This window comes from Tiliqua scincoides, chromosome 6 (assembly GCF_035046505.1).
Source record: "Tiliqua scincoides isolate rTilSci1 chromosome 6, rTilSci1.hap2, whole genome shotgun sequence".
NCBI classification, from domain to species: domain Eukaryota; kingdom Metazoa; phylum Chordata; class Lepidosauria; order Squamata; family Scincidae; genus Tiliqua; species Tiliqua scincoides.
Genome location: NC_089826.1, coordinates 67,884,812 through 67,905,498, shown reverse-complemented (window position 1 = coordinate 67,905,498; position 20,687 = coordinate 67,884,812). Strand labels below are relative to the sequence as shown.

General features: G+C 41.1%; 1 protein-coding gene across 4 annotated transcripts in view; it reads right to left on the bottom strand.

Annotated features, from left to right (window-relative positions):
• Nucleotides 1-873: 873 nt before the first annotated feature.
• Nucleotides 874-20,687, bottom strand: part of FRYL (FRY like transcription coactivator) — a 201,887-nt gene continuing 182,073 nt past the window's right edge. For 3 of the 4 annotated variants that reach the window (XM_066632998.1, XM_066632997.1, XM_066632995.1), the window contains 6 exons: nt 14,680-14,778; nt 10,009-10,077; nt 5,158-5,175; nt 4,205-4,315; nt 3,562-3,752; nt 874-2,812 (listed from right to left, as the gene is read on the bottom strand). In XM_066632998.1, the coding sequence (XP_066489095.1) occupies nt 2,557-2,812; nt 3,562-3,752; nt 4,205-4,315; nt 5,158-5,175; nt 10,009-10,077; nt 14,680-14,778 (744 nt within the window). In that variant the 3' untranslated portion in view covers nt 874-2,556. The remainder of the gene's footprint in view (nt 2,813-3,561; nt 3,753-4,204; nt 4,316-5,157; nt 5,176-10,008; nt 10,078-14,679; nt 14,779-20,687) is intronic. The other variant, XM_066632996.1, reaches the window with a different exon arrangement.

The following is a 20,687-nucleotide window of genomic DNA, read 5'->3' as shown; positions in this document are numbered from 1 at the left end:
AACAGAATGAAGCTACTGTTCCATCAGTCCCTACATGTCTCATACTGTGCTTTTAGTTCAATTTTAGGTATTTAGCTTCAAGGGAGTTCCGAGGTTGAAGTGCAAGACCAAAATAAGTTGGAACATAACTCCTCTAAGATGTAGGCTGACCATATAATTTGTGTGCATGTGTGTGCACGCACATACAGCAGGTTTGGAAAATGAGGAAGTTGAGCAACACTTGTTGACTTCTATTTCTACAAGTTAGTATGGATGGTCACCAATTCAAAGATGAGTGTTCAGTCATCTGCCAAACACACATTTAGGTCTCATGGTTTAAATGAGAAAATTAAGGATGAATTCTATTGTCACTAGTAGAACTTTCAACTGTGGCTGGGCATCTACCAATATATAGATCCAGCTCATATACCAAAGGCTCTTTCTCCCACCTGCATCAGTGGCCTATGAAGTTGCCATATAGTAAATTGGAAAGTTAGTCCAGTTAGCCCATTACTACCTGTTAAGTCATGGGTATCAAACATGAGGCTTGGGGGCCAATGCAGCCCCTGGAAGCAATTTGTCCAGCTCCTGTTACAGTGGGCTCTCTCATGTCTTGAATATATGAACAGGATTTGCACATTTTTTTCTTGGCATTTGTAGCTGAGTTTCTCTGTGAGAACATATTGCTGGCAATCTAGATAATGTCGCTTTTGGCCCTTTAAAGGCATCACAAATGCTAACTTTGGCTTTCTGTATGAAATGTTTGACATCCTTGGAAGATAAACACTGTGACCCATTTATATATGCAAGTGGCAAAGAATGGGATAAGCACATACTGATTTAAACATCTGCACACACACCACTGAGAAAGTACACAAAGTAGCAGATAGGCATTTTTATTTTATCAAGCCCTCCCCAAAACAAAACACAAAATGAGGCTGATAACCAAAGTAAAAAGTATAATACATCACTAAAAACTACATATTGTAAAAGCTTATTAAATAAACACCATCTACAGTACCACAGAGCCTCCAAAATAATTAAGTTATGCCAGGGTAAAAAAAAAATACAGTGATTATGAATGTGCCATGACTAGTTAACAGAATTTTGAACGGTAACAGCACTTTTGTCAGCAGTCCAATGGTATGCACAGTGCCTTCAATTAATGCATTTCAGCATAATTACATGTCTACTGGGGTCCTTTCCTCAAGGGGAAGAAGGCCATGCTAAAAGATTCACATCTACATTCTACACTCCAGCATTACAGAGCCCCAGTTTTCATTTTAAATCACAGTGGGAAGAAGAGATGCATAAAATACAGGGCATTCATTCCTTTTGAATGACAGGAATTGGGGGACTACATTCATACCTTTGCTTTTATAAAATGCTTTTGGTTTCAACAGTCCAGTTCTTTTTGTGCTATAAATGTCAATGTATTTGACAAAATACATTGTAGAGTTTAGTAGGTGGTGGTCTCTGTCTTCTACGGTCCCCAATTCCTTGGCTTTTTACATGAATCATAAAGAACATGTGAGTTCACACCTCTCAAACTCTGTAGAATACACAGATGGTAGATTATGTATTCTGTTAACAGCGGCTATTTCCCTCCCCAACCAACCCCTAGTTAGCTTTATACACTATTCTCATGTAACAGTGCATTGCACAATTGTACAAGAAAAATACTGGATTTACACTATACACTATACAATTTCAATATACAGTTTAAAGTCTCTGCAGGCAGCTACTTTTTGGTTAGTCGTTATCAATATTTGTAATAAGCACTGATCAGAGAACTGAGCAGCATTCCAAACAAGTTAGAGATATATTATTTCTTTCTGAAAACTGGACAATTCCAGTTTAAATTATTATTAAATGCCATAACATTTACAGACTAAGAGTTAGAGCTAATAAAATATTTTATTTTTCCAAAAATAATCTTGCAGTGCTTTTTAGGCATGCTCAGACTTTATCAAACATCCATACCTTCAAAATGCAATTGTCAGATATATCCATTCATTCATACTTTCACACATAAATTCACCATTACAGACAAAAGAACAGAGTAAATAGTACATACAACATTGATAAATCAATGGGTTTTGCAGTCTTTCCTACTCCAGAATGATGGCACATTCCTCTTGACACTGCAAATCTTGTGTTGTCATAATTATTTCCAGTTTGAAAGCTAGAAAGCCTCACAGGTCTTCAGCCAACATAACCAGCCTCATTTCACCTGCTTTTAATTGTTTCAGTATAAAGAGGCCATTATTGCAACAACTCTTACATTTTTGTTTTTTGAAGAAAATAATGCATTTGCAGGCATTATTGTAGCCCTTTTCTTCTAATGCAATGTTGCATATGGTTGTTTTTTTCTGTTCATACAGCCCATACAGCTACTGAAAGAAAACAAAATAACTGAATTTTCAAGACCCTTGCTTTTGAATGACAGCTTGTTCCCAGAAAGTTTTTTCTCTGGTCATCACAGGTATGGTTTGCCAGAGCAGATAAGTTTCCATTAGATATGAAAAGTGCTTGATAATATTGAGACACTTCAGTTGTTTTCAGTGGGACAGCTGTTCAAAATCCAGTGCTCAGATTTCCCACTGCTGTGTGTTTTGCAAGAAGTTGATAAGATTGCACCACGCGCAGCGACTCCCGGATTTCTAAATTAAGTTCCATTAGTTTTGAGTTGGCTTCCGACATATCTTGTTTTGAGCCCACTACTGCAAAACTGCCAGTTTGGCCCAGGGTCTGATGACGAAAATATATGTGCAACAGTGTTTGTACTGGGTCATCTTCAGAATTGCCAAATATCTCATTGGGCCAAACACACCTGGGAACAGAGAAATGTCATTTAATCTTCCTGTCTCTTAACTGCTCAATTACCATCTTTACATTTTCAACATTTATGGTGGTTACAGCATTTTATATCAAAAGATTTAATGTCTCGCATTATCTCTAAGACATCAACTTCTTGTTTGACCAGAAGTGCTTATTTAAAAGAATATGGAATTCAGTAAAATTACACATATAGGAACCCATTGCATCAACACCCCTTTCAATATCATCCTGATACTGATTCCTTTAGGAACAGGGAAGCATTTATTTATTTATGTAAATTGCTTTATGAACTTTGCAGAAAAGAGATATACAAGCATCCCCTGGTATCTGCTATTTTAGTTATCCATGATTCCTACGGATACGGGGGGGGGGAGCCACTTTTAAAACAGTGTAGAAAATAAAGAAAAAAGTCCAAAACAGCTTCCCCGACTGTTGTGCAGTGAAACCACGATGCATTCTGGGGCAAGCCTGGGCAAAGAGAAGGGCCTCCATGCAACTAGGAAGAAGTTTCAGGAAGCTCTGAAGACTTGATTAGAGCCCTCAAAACCCCATGGTTTGCTGTGCAGTGGTATGGGATGCTATTTGGAGCTTTCCTTCCTTCTACACTTTTAAAAAGTGTCCCCCAGTATCCACGCATTTGTGGCATCTGTGGGAAGGGGTCTGGAACCAAACCCCTGTTGATACCAGGTGGGGGAGTCTAGTCTGGAAAACTGAAAATGTTGTAATTTTGTCCCAACGTACCTGAAAGCTTTGACCTGTGCTATGGCAGATATAAACTCTTTATTCCGCAAGGTTTCAATGAGTGAGTGAATGGCAGTCTCCGTGCTGGCCTGGGAAGCTTCTGAGATTTCTTCAATACCACTGTCAGAAGCAGACTCTGCTTCCTTCAGACAGACTTCCAGTCGTGCAAGTTCCTCCGACATATTTATTACCTACAACAAAAGGTGAATTCAATTATTTTAAAAGCAGTCTTTGCAGTCATTTTGAATGTTGGATACAGAGAACTCCCTGTTTCTTCTTCTGAGCTGTTACAAGATCATGGTATCACAGTCATTCTAAATGCTTGCATATGAGTATATCAGCTGTTCACTATTAACATTTGGAGCTCTCAGCATGTGTGCATCTCAAATTTTGACAGTGATAAAACTGCAAGTGAGTCATATCTGAGATAGTAAATTGGAAAAATGACTATATACTATTAGAAGATGTGCTGGAAACATCATTAGAATGTTCATAACGGCCATTCACCTCCTTTGTGAACATATGCCTTGTCAATTCGTCTTTAGCTTTAAGACAGAACCATCTTACAACAAAAAACAATTGCCATTTTAAGCAGTGCACATATAAATGAGTATCTTGCAAAGTATAATGGTGTTTTCTTTACCTCTGCCTCCTTTTTAACTACATCCACATGGCTGATAAGTTTACAATAGGCTTGGAACAGAAGTAGCAACTGGAAATGCAATTTATATAGCCTCCGACACAACTCTAACTCCTAGAAATGAAAAAAAAGTCATTATCTTAACTGGATAGTAAATTAATCAAACATACAAAAAAAATCAGACACCAAAATTAGACATAGCTTGTCTGGTGCAGAATTTGCAGCATAAAAAAATTAGTTATTTGCTTATTGCAGAGAAGGAAATATCAACAAGATTTACGAACTAATGTAGTAAGAAGCTGATGAAAGCTTCAGTCAAGTCTAGATGTATAATTAAAAATGAAAAGTGGTATTGCCCCTGCAGATTACATATAACTTTACCTTTTAAGAAGGGCAATCATATTTCCTACAAAGAAAAGGAAAGATATTCTCATGACATTTCAAAAATGCCATGTTCTAAGTAAGGAAGAAACTGCTTCAATTTCTTTTGGTTATGTCAGTTTTAATTCTAAATTACATACCAAAAGATAGTGTTGGCATACCAGCACATTGCTCTTTTTATGAAAATATGGCACAGTCTTCAGTTATAGAGTACTGTGAAGTAATACATTCTTGCAACTGCAAGGATTATGTGCAGGATTATGTGTTTTCATATTTTCACATAAAACTATCAGAGGAGATGGGTGTTAATGTTGTTTTAGAGTAAGGAAGCAAAGCAAATGGTAATGGAATCACTTGCTGTTAACTATAGTATTCTACTGTCTAAAAGGGCGGATAGTTCAGGAGTTAGGACTATACATAAGTGACACACACACACACACACACACACACACACACACCCCTTCCAAATCTAAAATTAGACAATGCTATATAACAAATGAACAAGAGACAAAAATGGACACCAGTTTGTTTACTGGCAAGGTTAAGTATTTGATAAATCAAGAACCATCACTTACTGCTAGAATTTCCAAATGCTAAGCAAGAAGGTGTGCGGGTCACAAAAATACAAAAGAAAAAAGATCAAGAATTAGTATAGAAGATCATTTTAAATGATCAGGTGCCCCAGGTAAACTAAAAGAAAAATAATTTCAAAGAAAGCTACAACACATATGTAGAAACACAAGGCAGAAAAATAGAATTGGTAGGTATCCTAACTTGCCTTGCAGTCGTGCAATATGACCACACTATATAGTTCAAAGTAAAAGTATTTGTGAAGTTCTTGCATTTATTTTTAATTAAAGAAACCATGCATTTTTAAGGCATCATACCAATGAAGTTTGACAATCCTTGTAGTTTTGATTCTCAATATTAATCACTCCCTATACATGTTGAGCACATCTTATTTGGAATTCCGAAATACAGAATATTCCAAAATACATAACTTTTTGAGCGCCAACGTAACTTCAAAAATGCTTTTGCCTAAAGAAATAAAATCACAGTGTTTCATGCACAAACCTTGTTTTATGCACAAAATTGTTTAAAATATTGTATAAAATTATCTTCAGGCTAGGCTCCAGAAGGATCTCTCCAGACTGGCAGAATGGGCAACAAAATGGCAGATGCACTTCAGTGTCAGTAAGTGCAAGGTCATGCACATTGGGGCAAAAAATCAAAACTTTACATATAGGCTGATGGGTTCTGAGCTGTCTGTGACAGATCAGGAGAGACATCTTGGGGTGGTGGTAGACAGGTCGATGGAAGTGTCGACCCAAGAAGGCCAATTCTGTGCTTGGGATCATTAGAAAAGGTATTGAGAACAAAACAACTAATACTATAATGCCGTTGTACAAATCGATGGTAAGGCCACACCTGGAGTATTGTGTCCCGTTCTGGTCACCACATCTCAAAAAAGACATAGTGGAAATGGTGCAAAAGAGAAGGACTAAGATGATTACTGGGCTGGGGCACCTTCCTTATGAGGAAAGGCTATGGCATTTGGGCCTCTTCAGCCTAGAAAAGAGGCGCCTGAGGGGGGGCATGATTGAGACATACAAAATTATGCAGGGGATGGACAGAGTGGATAGAGAGATGCTCTTTACACTCTCACATAACACCAGAACCAGGGGACATCCGCTAAAATTGAGTGTTGGGAGAGTTAGGACAGACAAAAGAAAATATTTCTTTACTCAGTGTGTGGTTGGTCTGTGGAACTCCTTGCCACAGGATGTGGTGATGGCATCTGGCCTGGACGCCTTTAAAAGGGAATTGGACAAGTTTCTGGAGGAAAAATCCATTACGGGGTACAAGCCATGATGTGTATGTGCAACCTCCTGATTTTAGAAATGGGTTATGTCAGAATGCCAGATGCAAGGGAGGGCACCAGGATGAGGTCTCTTGTTATCTGGTGTGCTCCCTGGGGCATTTGGTGGGCCACTGTGAGATACAGGAAGCTGGACTAGATGGGCCTATGGCCTGATCCAGTGGGGTTGTTCTTATGTGTATATGAAGCATAAATGAATTTTGTGTTTAGACTTGGGCCCCATCCCCAAGATCTCTAATCATGTATATGCATGTATTCTGAAATGTGGAAAAATCTGTTATCCAAACACTTCTGGTCCAAAGCATTTTAGATAAGCAACGCCCAACCTGTATTGGCAAACTAGGACATTCACATGCCAATTCTGGAGCATGATCCCCATTCTCCCTCAAACTCCCAATGGTGTTTGAATGAAAGGGAACAAGTGACTTTGCTTGGAGCTTAGAGGGGAGAGATTTTCCCCCTCCAAAAGACTTTATAAGCTAATTGGAGGATTGTTTCTTTGAAAGTTGATGGACCGGACGCAAGATAATTGACACTGAACAATATGTTCTCTCTGAGCCAATTGCCCTTATCCGTGATTTTTAACCCCCTGTGCTGAATGTCCTGTCTCTCCCCCCCCCCACTTTTTTCCTTTTATTTCTTTCTCAGATACTTAACTCCCTAGAAGTGCCTATGTAAGTTCAACAGCTAGAAGTTGTGAAGACATCATTGTTTTATAGGTAGTCATTGTCCTTTGTTTGAAACTCCGTTATCTAGCCCTCATGGGTGAACTTCTTCCATGTCTGGAAAGAAACCTTCCCAGGAGAGCACTGATCCCCAGGGGTTCTTATTAAAAAAAATAAAAAAAACTCATGGAGATCACTGCTCTTCTGAGAGGGTTTCTTTCACCGGTTTCTACAGAAACTGCCTGGTTTCTGCAGTCTGGGATGATGGCAGTGGATACAAACTACCAGGGGTCCCCCCCCCCACCAATCAGCTGCTGTTCAGTAAAAAGAAAGTGGGGAGCAGGAAGAGGTGAAAGCACACTTTGCCCCTTGGTCAAACTTCTCCTGAGACCCTCTAACACTCCTGTAAATATACACATTGGTAACCTATTCCTATTAAAAATAATTCTCTTCTATAGGTGTTGAACAAAATGAGGATTTAATTATAGAATTGTATTGCACTTCTGTTCCACCTGCCTCCAAACATGTCTGTAGCCCACCAACATTTTACTTCTTTGGTACTGACATTAGTTAGATGAGGATACTTCCATAGCTTTGTTGGGTTGAGGTTATCTACTTTTCCACTCCACCCCATAACAAATCATGTTTGGTTCTCCTCCTTGCAAATAAGTTTTTGTCCTAAACCAGCATTTCTCAAACTGTGGGTTGCGAGCCAATTTCAGATGGCTTGTGTAGCACCTAGCTCAGCTGCCATTGAAAATACAGAGCTGAAAATACAGGGTATAGAGCTGCTGGGCAGGGCAACCTCCTAGTGGGAGAGAGGCATGGCACTTTGCCCTGAATAGGTGGGAAGAGGGGATGTTGGAAAGGGGGGGGGCAGAGGGCTGTGTGGTTGGAGAAGGAACCAAGTCTGCAATCTGCTGACTTCTGAGCCATGCAAAACAACAGCAGGAGCTCATTGTGTAATTGTACCTTTGGCTGATCATGGCTCAGACTTGAAGCCTAAACTGATGTCACTTCCAGGTTAATGATATCACTTCTGGTGGGTCCCAACAGATTGTCATTCTAAAAAGTGAGTCCCAGTGCTAAAAAGTTTAAGAACCACTGTCCTAAATTAATACAGCATTCCAAATGGTTCCTGCAATCCTAACATAGGATAAGAGACCAGTGCCACAGCAAAAGAACAAGGTATCCTATACTGCAGTGGTTCCCAAACTTCTCCTCGGAAGTATCTGCAGGGGGCAGCGACTTCTGGGTTCACAACTGCAAACCTGAAGTGGGTTGCAATTGGATCAAGGAGCTTTCTGAGCAGTGGGGGCTCCGAGGCCCTCCTTCTTCGGATGGTCAGCGCAACCCCCAAGTACATGAGAAATCCTCTTTGTTATGGTATTGCTATGATTGCTGCCGAGCTGTCACTGCTATTCTTGCTGGGCTACTCCTCTTAAGGGGGAATGGCCTGCTTCTGGTTCCCTTGGTGGGTCATGACCCACCAGTTTGGGAACCACTGCTATAGTGTGAACATAGAATCAAACTTATTTTTTCCTAATCAATATCTTGCCAAGATAATTTTGAGAAAAAACTAATTTAGGAAAAGAATAAGCAAAGCATTTCAGAGTATCAACTTTTTGTGCTCTTCACAAAAATGTCAGAGAATTCAAATAAAAGCTAAAATCATTACAAGTCATTTCATCATTCTAGTGTAATTATACTTATGGATATATGGTTTTGTAGAGACCCACGTAAACAGCAATCGAATTACATTAGCAACCAAATAATATAAGTGAACTAACTGGGGAGAGCAGATGTTTAGAATCTCTGCATGAAGATAGTCATGAAGACCTTCCAGGAAGGACAAGCATAAGATCTCATAGGAGCTCTGAAGGATTGTTTTCAAACCCTTCTTTGAAATGTTCATCCCCCAACCCCTTAATAAGGAACAGGGAAGGAAAAATGGGAATAACTTTAAAATTAAAAAATCTGTTGAAGCGAGCGTGCTGCACATCTCAAAAACCCAGCTTCTTGTCCAAAAGGAGACAGCAAAAGCAGCGACTTCCTCCTATTGATAGAATCAGATAGCTGATCCACTCTGCCAATCAGGAGATGGCACTATCCCAGATGTGAAGACATACTGGACACCTGGGCATGTGGGAAAGAATTTTCTATCACATCTGCTAAGGAAAGATTCCAATAACTCCAACCATGTTCCTAGAGTTGCACATATCAGTATTTTTTAATCAAAATCTGAGGACAGAATCAAACTATGAATGACAGCAACCATTTACTTTGATTTTTTCTTGTTATTGCATGTTTAATGATATTCTGCTATGGTGTTTAGTAGTATTAAAGTCTCATTGAAAATAGTTCTACAGAGCTTTCACACATGTTTCAGTTTCAAGTATTATAGCTGCTTTGTACTGGGCAGCCTTTTGCAAATACGACAAGATTTTCATCACTCCAGTAATTGTTTTAAATATACCCTTCTAGACAGACCATAGGTATGTACCCAGGTCTAATTAGATTAGATCCAGCTCCTGGGCCAGACAGTAATTTGATGAGCAGGGATGCAGAATACCAATTATCTTGCTTACAACAGCAGCTGCATAGAAGGCAGGCGTGTGCTGGTATAAAGATGCTATTTGACCTGCTTATCTGCTCAGTGTTATTAAACTGAGCCTCAAAGCCTGGCTCACTTTAATAAAAAGGAGAATCTTTTATTCTCAGGCCCATAATTCATAAAGTTCTATATTTCACACAGATAGTTGTGATTACTGAAATGAAAAACTTAATCTTTAATCTGTTGGGGAACATCAGTACGTCTGGTCTATACAGGTTTGTTATATTAATACATGAAATGGATTTAGCAACTGGAAGCAGACACCAACCTGAGCATCTGTGGCGGTTCCATGAATACCATCATCAGTACCAAATGTCCTTTTGCAGTCTTTTAACCACTACAAATAAAAGCAAGCAAACATAAACCTTTTCTGTGAATCAGAACTAAGTATGCATAAGACCTGTGTTTTTTCATATTGAAATCAAGATTGAAAGTGCATTTAACTTTGCTGGGATCATGCCCTAAATTAGCAGAATGTGTGCTTTATCTCACAAGTCTTATTGGATGCACTAATGACCTTTCCTTTACCTTTGTATAGAAGGGGAAAAAATGTGATTTCCCATCAGCTCAATTTAATAAAGGCTACTTAGTGAATTAACTAGGACTGTGCTTATCTGGAGAAGTGGAATTTTCTAAGCATTGTGGTGTCAGTTTCAATTAGTGACAAAGATCTGAATGAATGTTCACATCTTTGGGTTTTCCCCCCCCTTTTTATCTGACAGTATGCATCAATAATGTAATAGGTTAGATCAGAATAAATGGCATCCAAAATAGAATCACAGGGCATGATTGGATTCTGACTAGACTGTTTTCTTCCTCCCTAATGCACAAGGGAAGCATGAAGCACAATGTTGTACTGCCTGTGCAGGTGTAGGCAGGAAAGGAGGGAAAGAGGCCCCCACTGAGCACTATCAGAATCCTCTACTCATGTGACATTTGAATTGTGCACTGAGTATTTATGTAACATACTAAGAGTCCCTTATACAGCAGTGTAGCTAGAGACTGCAGCAATGATGATATAGATGTCTGGGTTCTCCTGAGGATGCGCTGGTGGTGGCGGCGGCCTTGCAATCTGGCTGCCTTTCTCTGGATCATGTTTTAGTGACCTTACAGTCTGGCTGCCGACCCCCTTCCTCCTCCTCTTGAGGCTTGAGCCTCCACTTGCTCAACTTTAACAGAAACTACTCATGGAGTTTCCCCCTTCAGGTGGCACCCTGGGCATGTGCCTGTATTGGAATCATGGAAGATCTGGCAAGGAGGTAGGATGTGATGTCAGCAATGACCCCCTTTAAGGGTTAAGGCCTAGGCATTCAGCAGAGAGTGTGTTGCACAGCTGTAGCCACTTGAAGGCAATAGGGCCCTCAGGCATAAAAGTACCTGATGAAGGGAGTTTGGTGTGGGCAGTAGGAGGAAAACTGGGGACTGGGGAACTAATGGCTAATGGAATTGCTGATGGGTGAATGGACTTAGGAGACTGCTTGAACAGACTGCTGGAGACACTGAGATTGGTGTCTAGCTGCCACGCCCAAGACCTGCTGAGGACCAAGATGCTGCCATGCCCAAGACCTGCTGAGGACCAGGAGCTGCTGGCAGGGGAAGGAGGACCTCTGCAGGTTGGACAGGCAAGCTACCCTGGTGGTGGGGTCCAGCAGTGCTGCAGGGCAAAAATAGGGCCATTGTTGGGGAACTAATTAGCTTAAAGTGGGCATAGCAAAGTTAGGACTGGGAATTTGGCAAAACAGTGCCCTACCTGCCATACCTTAAGATATGCCACTGCCCCTATATGTCACATATAAAGTATCTAAAAGATGACATTCACAATTTCCCCACATTCATTCTTATTCCTATTATTGCCCACTGAAGACATCTGCAAAGTGAAAGTTACAAAAGAGGAGAAAAGATCTAACAAACACAGTCCAAAAGAGCCTAAGGAAAAATGAACTGTCTCTTCAATATACTTAAGAGAAAAAGAATTGGACTAGCTGTAATAAGACAGCTTGAAACTGACCTTAAAAGGCAGACAGAATTTCCTGACACAGTAGACTTCTACAGGCATATATAATTTTGTACCACCTGCTCTCTTCCTGTTTATCAGGTTGAGCTGGAGACGCTGCACAATAGGGAAGGGGGCAAGGTGCTTTATGCTCAATATTAGTCTAAGTGGGTTGGAAGTATCATGGGATAGATAGTATCACCAGCTGGGACATAGCTTCTCCTTCCCCGATGATGCATCAGAATAGGATTTGGTCAGTTCACTATATCTGTACTCCATCTGAAATGCACAAAGAGCTTCCAAGTGAGCAAGCTTCACCATGGTTTTCAACATTGGGAGCGTGTGTATACTGGGGATACACCCAATATTCAACACATTCAACATTCCATGTTCACATCTGTTTTCCCAGCTGTATAAGGAATCCTGAAACTGAGATAAACTCAGGCCTAGTAAAAACAGCTTCTGGAGGGCCTCAAAGGGATGGGATGGCATTGTATACAGGTACTCTACTAGAAGAGGGGGAAGAGACCTTAGGTGGTAGAACTGGGATTTTTTTTTTGCTCTGTCCATTGGCCTATGTGGTGTTGCAAGAACTCATCCTGGCAACCATGCTTTTACAACATCTACGTGAACCTGTCTCTAGTGAAGTTATCCAAAGATTTAGGCTGAGTGGTAAGCAGCAAGCTGATGACAGCTAGATCTCTTGGCAATTTTCAGCAGGTTCTCTGAGAATGGAAACCCTGAATCATTGTGAAAAACACAAGCTGTGAAGGAATGGATGGGTGAGAACAAACTGAAAATTAATGCCAACAAGACTGAGTTGCTGCTAGTTGGAGGTCAGCAAATCTGGGAATGAGTTCTCTACTTGTTTTGGATGGGGTTTCATGGCTCCTGAAAAAAACAGGTTTGCAATCTGGGAGTGCTTCCTGACCTGGGGCTTTTGTTGGCGTTTCAACTAAAGACAGTGTCAGGGAAATTCTTTGATTAGCTTCAGATGGCTTCAGATGTCCTGATTAGCTTCAGGACTGCAGCCAAATCCTGGAGAGCCCTGACCTGCCCACAGTCACTAATGCTTTGGTAATTTCTTGGTTGGATTTCTGCAATGCACTCTGTGTGCTGCAATTGAGAAAGTATTTGAAACCTATAGCAAGTGTAAAATGCAGCTGCCCAACTACTGGCTAGGCTGGGAGCGTATTGTAATTCCAGCTGTGCAGAAGGTGCTGATTCTTAGCTTTAAAGACCTAAATGGCTTAAGACATGAATACCTGAATGACTCCCAAATGCTTTTTGTGCATTTCAGTTCTCATCTAAAATCCTACTTTCCGTTACTGGTCTTTCTGTTTGATGGGCATCCAGGAACAGAACCATTTTTTGGGGGGTGGTTCTTTGGAATGCCCTCCCTATGACAATCAGACATGTTTCCATTTTATATGCTTTTGGAAGTAGGTGAAAATGTGGCTTTTAAAGATTCTGATGCTGTATGAACAAAGTTGGGAGCTGACTTATATTTAGACGCGCAACTTTAAAGAAGTTGTACCCCTTAATAACCTGCTTTATAATTGTTTTATTTATTATCATTATCCAGTTTGGGTCATTTTGGGAAAAAAAGGGGAATACATTCTGAAAATAAATGCATAGAATCTTGACATTACCGATATGTTGTTTACACACAGAAGAGTCTAGAGGCTGGTAGCTTTAGAATGACCTCTGCCATCCTATCACAGTGGAAGCTCTCAACATTTCTGTAGCGATGCGGCACAGATTGCCAAGGGCTCTTCCTACATGCTGCCTGTTTTTCACCACAGTATTTGTGAATGATTAGGGCAAGGCAAAGGTTCAAATGGGTCAAAGAAGTATTTTTGAAGCAACTGAAAGACTTTGGCAGGTTCATTTGACTGTCTGCATCCAGAAAAAATAAACTCTCGTTTTGAATACAAAACCCGCGCCTTCTAACTTTGTTACTCTTGACAGAAACTCTCTATTGTTAGTTGTCCAACATGATGAAAATCTTTTTCAACAGAGCTCAATGTTTCATTTTGGGACTGCCAAATTTTACAAACCTTATAGTATACAGTGACTAGACTAATTTATGACTAAGAACGCAAACCTACATTTTAGATAGACCAGTGCAAGGGACTAGTATCAGCCTGTGAGTGTTGTGAATGTGCTATAAAGTACTTTTGTGACTACTGTGGAGAAGGCTGGACTGGTGCAAGGGTGTGCACAGTGCTCCGCATTCCAGATTCTGGGCTGGCAGGGTTAAGTTTGTGCTGGCTGAGGGTGGCAGATGCGGGGAGTTGGAGAAGGTGGCAAGAGGGTGAGCCGGTGGGCGGACCGAGCCTAGGGGGTGGGTGGGACTGACCTCAGCAACTTAGGCTGGATCCTAACCTCCCTCCCAGTCAGGCCAACATTATACCAGACTGCTCGGATTTGCATCAGCGATTCACTGGCGCAAATCTGAGTAGCCCCATGGGGTGGCTAGGACATTACTAGGGATAAGTGGATAAATATCCCCTTACTCCAAGTTGCTTGGCAGCCACCTACTATTCTGTGCTGGATACAGCACAGATCACTTGGCTTGCCTGTTACAGCATAGTCTAGGATTGAGCTGCCAGAGTCATAAAACACAGAGAAAATAGTAACCTAGATTGCCTTGCCCATTAGCTTCTGCCCCAACACTGCCTGAATGAATGAGGGCAGAATGAATATAAATGTATACATTCCATTTGACTGTTTCTGCAAAGTAGTCAGCTTCCCATTGAAGACCTAGTAATATTCATAATTTAACTCTTGTGGTAGACTCCCTGATCAATAGTCATATGACCACTGACCTACCATCTCAACATAAAATGGTGGGATTACCCAGTACATATGTATTACACTGCGAAAAGAAGTAGATATTGTTGTGCAAAATCTAACAGTCATAGAATACTTGCTTGCACTTACTTGCTCTGCTGCCTCTCTTTTAGCATTGTAAGTATCCAAATGTTCTTGGAGTTCTAGAACACTGAACTTCAAAGTTTCTAGTAAGTCATAGGACATCAACTGCAATTACAAATAATTATACTAATTAAATGAACATAAAAATGTAGAAATGTATACATTTTGTTACTGAATACTTTTTGTAATCTGGGATTCAGACAGTTTGTGAGTCTAGTATAATAAATTAACGCTTGCCAGTTATGTGCATGGTAGACTTCCAAGGATAGGGACACTTCTAGAATTGTTCACCTGATGGCTATTTTACATGTCAGTGGTTTGATCACTAGTAACCACAGAATTATCTGTACTAAAAATGGGCCAAATAATTTTGAACCCAAATACAAAAGCCAGAATCATCAGGAACACTGAACTTACATTTCAACCTTGGTTTAGTTTTGTACATAAGCTGAGTTTGCCAAGACAGAAAGGCTTTGGTTATGTAACTGTCATGCTACTTTTTGAAGGCATGGACATTCTTCTGAAAATTAATAGGCAAAATACAGTATAATTCAGGACCAAGTGACCCTAAGAAAAAGGGACAGGAGCTAGAAGGTAAAAAAATTGCCTGCATGTAAAATAATTAGCAAATCATTTTCACAAACATGGTGAATGCCAGACCCACACCATAATATGGAGACATTTATCCTCAAATGTAATCAACCAGAGTCAGATGCCAATTGTCAGAGCTAACTGCTAGCAGACACACAATGGAACATCTGAATCATCTATGTGTTATTTATTCCTGGTGTTGTCCTATTTTAACAGTATGAACTTGTTGGATAAGGTTACTATTCAGTTCCAAGTGAGGTAAAAAACCTTTTAAATGTACGTTAAAATCTGTGAATGTTCTTGACTATCTAGGGCAGAGGTGTCCAAACTTTTTGGCTGGAGGGTTGCATCTTCTCTCTCACACTGTGTTGGGGGCCGGGAAAAAAGAATTAATTTACATTTCAAATTTGAATAAATTTACATAAATGAATGTATTAGAGATGGAACTTATATGAATGAACGAAGGTCTTGCAATAGCTCAAGGCCTATCAAAGGCCTTGTGTAAAGCAAGGCTGGCTTTTCTTTTGCTGCCGCATCACAGACGTGAAACAGCAAGCAGTGCAACTCATGCAAGAGGTCAAACAATCGCCCTCACATGCAGAGCTGATCTATCTGGCCAGCGCAGGCTCCAGCAAATTTCAGGAGAGCCCAAGGTTCACTGGAGACTGGGGGCTCCCCACAGGCCGGACCAGGAGTCCCTGAGGGCCACAAGTGGCCCCAGCTCTGGGTTTGGGCACCCCTGATCTAGGGTGACAAACAATAAGCTTAAAGGTCAATGAATTCCAGATTGTTTTATATGCATCATTTCAAAGCTGCACTTGCTTACATGAGAACTGTTCTTCTCTCTTACTTTTGTTGGAAGTCAAAGTTACTTGTAAAACATGGATAATGAAGACACCATGCTAATATGGGTGTCCTCCATGACAGAGAGAATTTAGATTTCTTTGTTTTCTAATTAGGAGCCGAAATGAAAAATCAAGAGTTGCTCTCTTTCAGATGGTTTATTTAACTAGCAGGCTCGGACAGACTTGTCAAGGACAAGTCCATACCCCTTGTACCTCCCCCTTTTGTGATCACTTTTATAACAGTAGAAAAACTGTCCATAACAACCATGACGCAGTTTGGCTTCTCGGGACTTTCCAAACTTTCCAGAATTCATAAACCTAGGTCATTGTGCCCTAGTACTGTCTGACATGATCCTCTCTGTTCCCTCGCAAAAGTCCCTGGCTGTCAGCCACAGTTTAAAAGCTGAAAAACACATTCCTTCTTATCTGCGTAAGCAGAGAACTGTACAACCAAAGTCTGTACCCATATTTGTAGGCCCGAGAACCAGTTTCAGAGAGCAATATACATTACTTGAGTTAGACAAATACATAAGTTTACATCAGAAGATATATCAATACAGGTAAACCTTAAAAATCTCCCTCAGTGGCTCCTCTTGGCCCAGATGAACTAGTGAATCTGAGCCACTAACATAATCTCCTATTCAGTATATATTGATACACGATAATATAGAGATATGCGAAATATGATTATACATTCCACTAACTGTCATTTCTTGTAAATACCTTTGTTAGCATCAATATACTCTTTTGGGTTCAGGTGTAGTGCATGCTTTAGACATAATTATCTTACCCATGCAACAAGTACATTTTACCAAAACATATATCAGTAACAGAAGACAGATAAAGACAACTAAAGTCCTTATTAGATTATGCAACCAACCACCCACATCAGGAAACCAACTGAACAGATTAGCCCAAAATCCTACCACCAGTTTGCCTGCCATATCTTTAGCAACTGTGTGAATGTGGTGTGCACGATCCCAGGTAGAGTTGTACATACCCGGAATGAAAACACAACATTCCTGGCCGATTAAGGCACACACACCTCCTTGAGCAGCCAATAAAAGATCGAGAACAATGCGGTGTTGTATCACAGTTTGCCTTAGTTGCTTCTGCTCAGAAGCTAAATCAAGTAAGGCTCCTGCTGTATTGTTCGCCATTTGTTCAAGTACCCCTTGGACATGAATTAGGCTCTTACCTACTCTCCAAAAAGCCCCACTACAAGCCCAAGGAAAGGCTGTACAGGTACCTGTCCAATCATTCAGTGCTCTCTATGTCAGAGGATGCGTCCTATCCACATCTTCCTTAGCACTTCACACATTCCGCACTCTTTCAATTGGCAGTTGTTCCCTGAACAAAACTGGAGGATTCAACCATGCTGGGTAGCATGAACCATCCTATGAGGTTGGAAGAATGATATAGGCTTTGTCCCCATATACCCAATAAACACCATAGAGGAGGCTAACTCTATGAAGAGCTGATACTGCATAAACTCGTAGGGCCCATCCTGACTACACAACTAATCCCTCGAAGCATGGTTCTATAGTCCTATCCTTACAGTAGCAGAGGTAACCTCTACTATCCTCTTTAGGTGTACCTGGATACGCTGGGACACAATCCAACAGAATCCTTTCTCGTAGTAATTTGAGGGTTTTAAACATCAGAGCACAATTTAAAGGTTTTGCGTATGCCCAATAGGCTCTGCTCTGGGAATATCCAGCTTCTAGAGTCATTCCTTGCCCCCTCTTTGTTCCAAAATGTGTACCATTAAAATATCCTTTACAGACACTAGTGCCCACTGATTGTGCACCTTGACTTAAGAAACACTACTCTCCCACTCTTGGCATCACTATGGTATACTTATCAGAAACAATCCTCACATCATTCCAAGTCACGAAGCTGCTTCCTGTGGGATCCTTTAGAGAAGGATCCCACATATTTTGTGCTGTTAGAGGCATTGGTATCATTGGAAAACCATTTTCAATATTCGGATCCCATTCAGGATTGTGCTGCGGCCAATCCAACAAAATCTAAGTAGGAGAAGCAGGTTTTCCTCTTATATATTCAGTAGCTTTCAGTTTAACTTTTTGTTTCTCATCTTCTGTTAACAAATGGTCCATCAACTGCATAACATCAGCCCAGACCGGGGAAAGAGTGGCAAAAATGGTTTTAAACTTCTGATACACCACATCTGGACTATCTCATAGACGTGGTATTGTCTGCTGCCAATTCAATAAGTCAGAGGTAGTGAAAGGTATATGAGTAAATACCAGCTCATGACCATCAGCCGTAGGAACTGGATAGGCCCTCAGCGGAGCCAAAAAGTTCCCCGGGGTAGATGTCTGCGGCCGAAATCTGTCAATTCTATTGGTTGTACATGTTGGAGAGAAAGACCAATCTACACCTGAAGGTACTTTACCTTCAATTTGTGCTCTAGTATAGATCTTTGCCATTTTATTGACTGATCTAGCCACAGACAAATCATGATCAGTAATTGGACCTGTCTCGAGCACAGCAGGATCACAGCTTTGCCTACCATAGTTCGTAGAAGGGACTTCTAGGTTCAAAGCCTGACAAATATTACTAGACTCAGTTCCCCAGGAAAAATCAGGTGACCCAGGGAAAACTTGTTCCCTACGCTGGCTACGCAAAACAGGACTAGCCAATTGATCCTGAGAAACTGTAGCCCTCAATGTGGTTAGAGGTTGCCCTCCCATTCCTTCAGTTCCAGTTACAACTACCTGAGGCGCTAGAGCAGCTCCAGCTTGTCCCCTAGGAGTCAACAAATGAAATGGATACAGGGTTGGGTTATATTGATCATCCTCTTGGGAAGGGGGATTATAGGGGGGTGGACTGTTTGAGGATACCTCACATTTATTTTTCCCCACACACATGGCCTGTATGACCCGTTGCCCATCGGGAGGTTTATAGTTAAACCATTCAAATAAATAATCCACTTGGCCAGGACGCTGAGATAACAATATGTCCCGTAATGTAAACATCCTTTCCTCAGAGAACGTTCCACAGCTTGGCCACTGATCAGATTCTGGCAAGGAAGAGGTAAAACTTGGCCAGGTGACAGTGCATAAGGTAACCATGTGTTTTTTAGACAGCCCCACTGTTCCTGGGATACTATCCCAGTCCCTCAAAATCAGGGAAAGAGGAGCATCAGAGGCACAGCTAGTTGTTTGGCCCATTTTAAGACAAGCTGATTTACCTACAGGTAAGAAGCCCAAACGTAGGGCTGAACAATCCCTTTTCACTCAGCTTCATTCATTCACACAGTCCCTTTCTCATTCATTCACAAGCACACCAAGCAGATTTAAAAATCACAGACTTAGCCTGACAGGATGCGCACAATGAACACTGAGCAGCCCTAGTTTAAAATAACTCTGCTACACAAGCAGTCTGGGAAGTGTGCCAAGCACTGGCTGAATGCCCAGATTCTTAGCACTACTCAGCTTCGCTGAGCCACTCCCTAATTTTGCAAACTCAGGCTGGTGAATTCACAGCATTTCAGTTGAAAACCAGGACAAAAGTCTAGGAAAAAAACACAACACACGGGAACATTCATTTATATACCTGGGAAACCTATTTTTTCCCTGCCCGGCCAGGCTATCCAGAGTGCCAGCACTCTGCCAGAGTCCCTTGAAATAGACTCTGTGAGTTCCCTTCCTCACAGCCTGTTAAACACCCTAGCTGACAGAGGATCTTTCAGCCAGCTAGTCAAGTCAGCTAGTCAAGCCAACTAACAATCCAGTCAATGCAAAAGCACACAGACAGAACCATTTAGACAGACAATCCCAAGGCAAGGCACAAGGAATAAACAACATGGACCGGAACAAAAGACAGCCACAAGACAACATAGGCACATCACACAAGACACAGGACAGTACACAGAACATAAAGCATAGAACAAACAACAAAAAGGACACAACTATCTCACACTTCCATATGCTGAATCTTGCAATTTGGAGCCAAATCAGACAGTCTGTCCGTCCTAAGCCAGGGGAAGGTCACTGCACAACAGCTGTCTCAGCTGTGCCTAGCCTCCTCTAGGCACGCTTCTCCTCCCAAAAATAAGGGAGGGTGCGCGCACCCAGCGAGGCACCCACCAAGCCAACTAATCCGCTCTGTCCCATCTGGGGTGCCAACTGATAGAAAGAATTTAGATTTCTTTGTTTTCTAATTAGGAGCCGAAATGAAAAATCAAGAGTTGCTCTCTTTCAGATGGTTTATTTAACTAGCAGGCTCAGACAGACTTGTCAAGGACAAGACCATACCCCTTGTACCTCCCCCTTTTGTGATCACTTTTGTAACAGTAGAAACACAACTGTCCATAACAACCATGACACAGTTTGGCTTCTCGGGACTTTCCAAACTTTCCAGAATTCATAAACCTGGGTCATTGTGCCCTAGTACTGTCTGACATGATCCTCTCTGTTCCCTCGCAAAAGTCCCTGGCTGTCAGCCACAGTTTAAAAGCTGAAAAACACATTCCTTCTTATCTGCGTAAGCAGAGAACTGCACAACCAAAGTCTGTACCCATATTTGTAGGCCCAAGAACCAGTTTCAGAG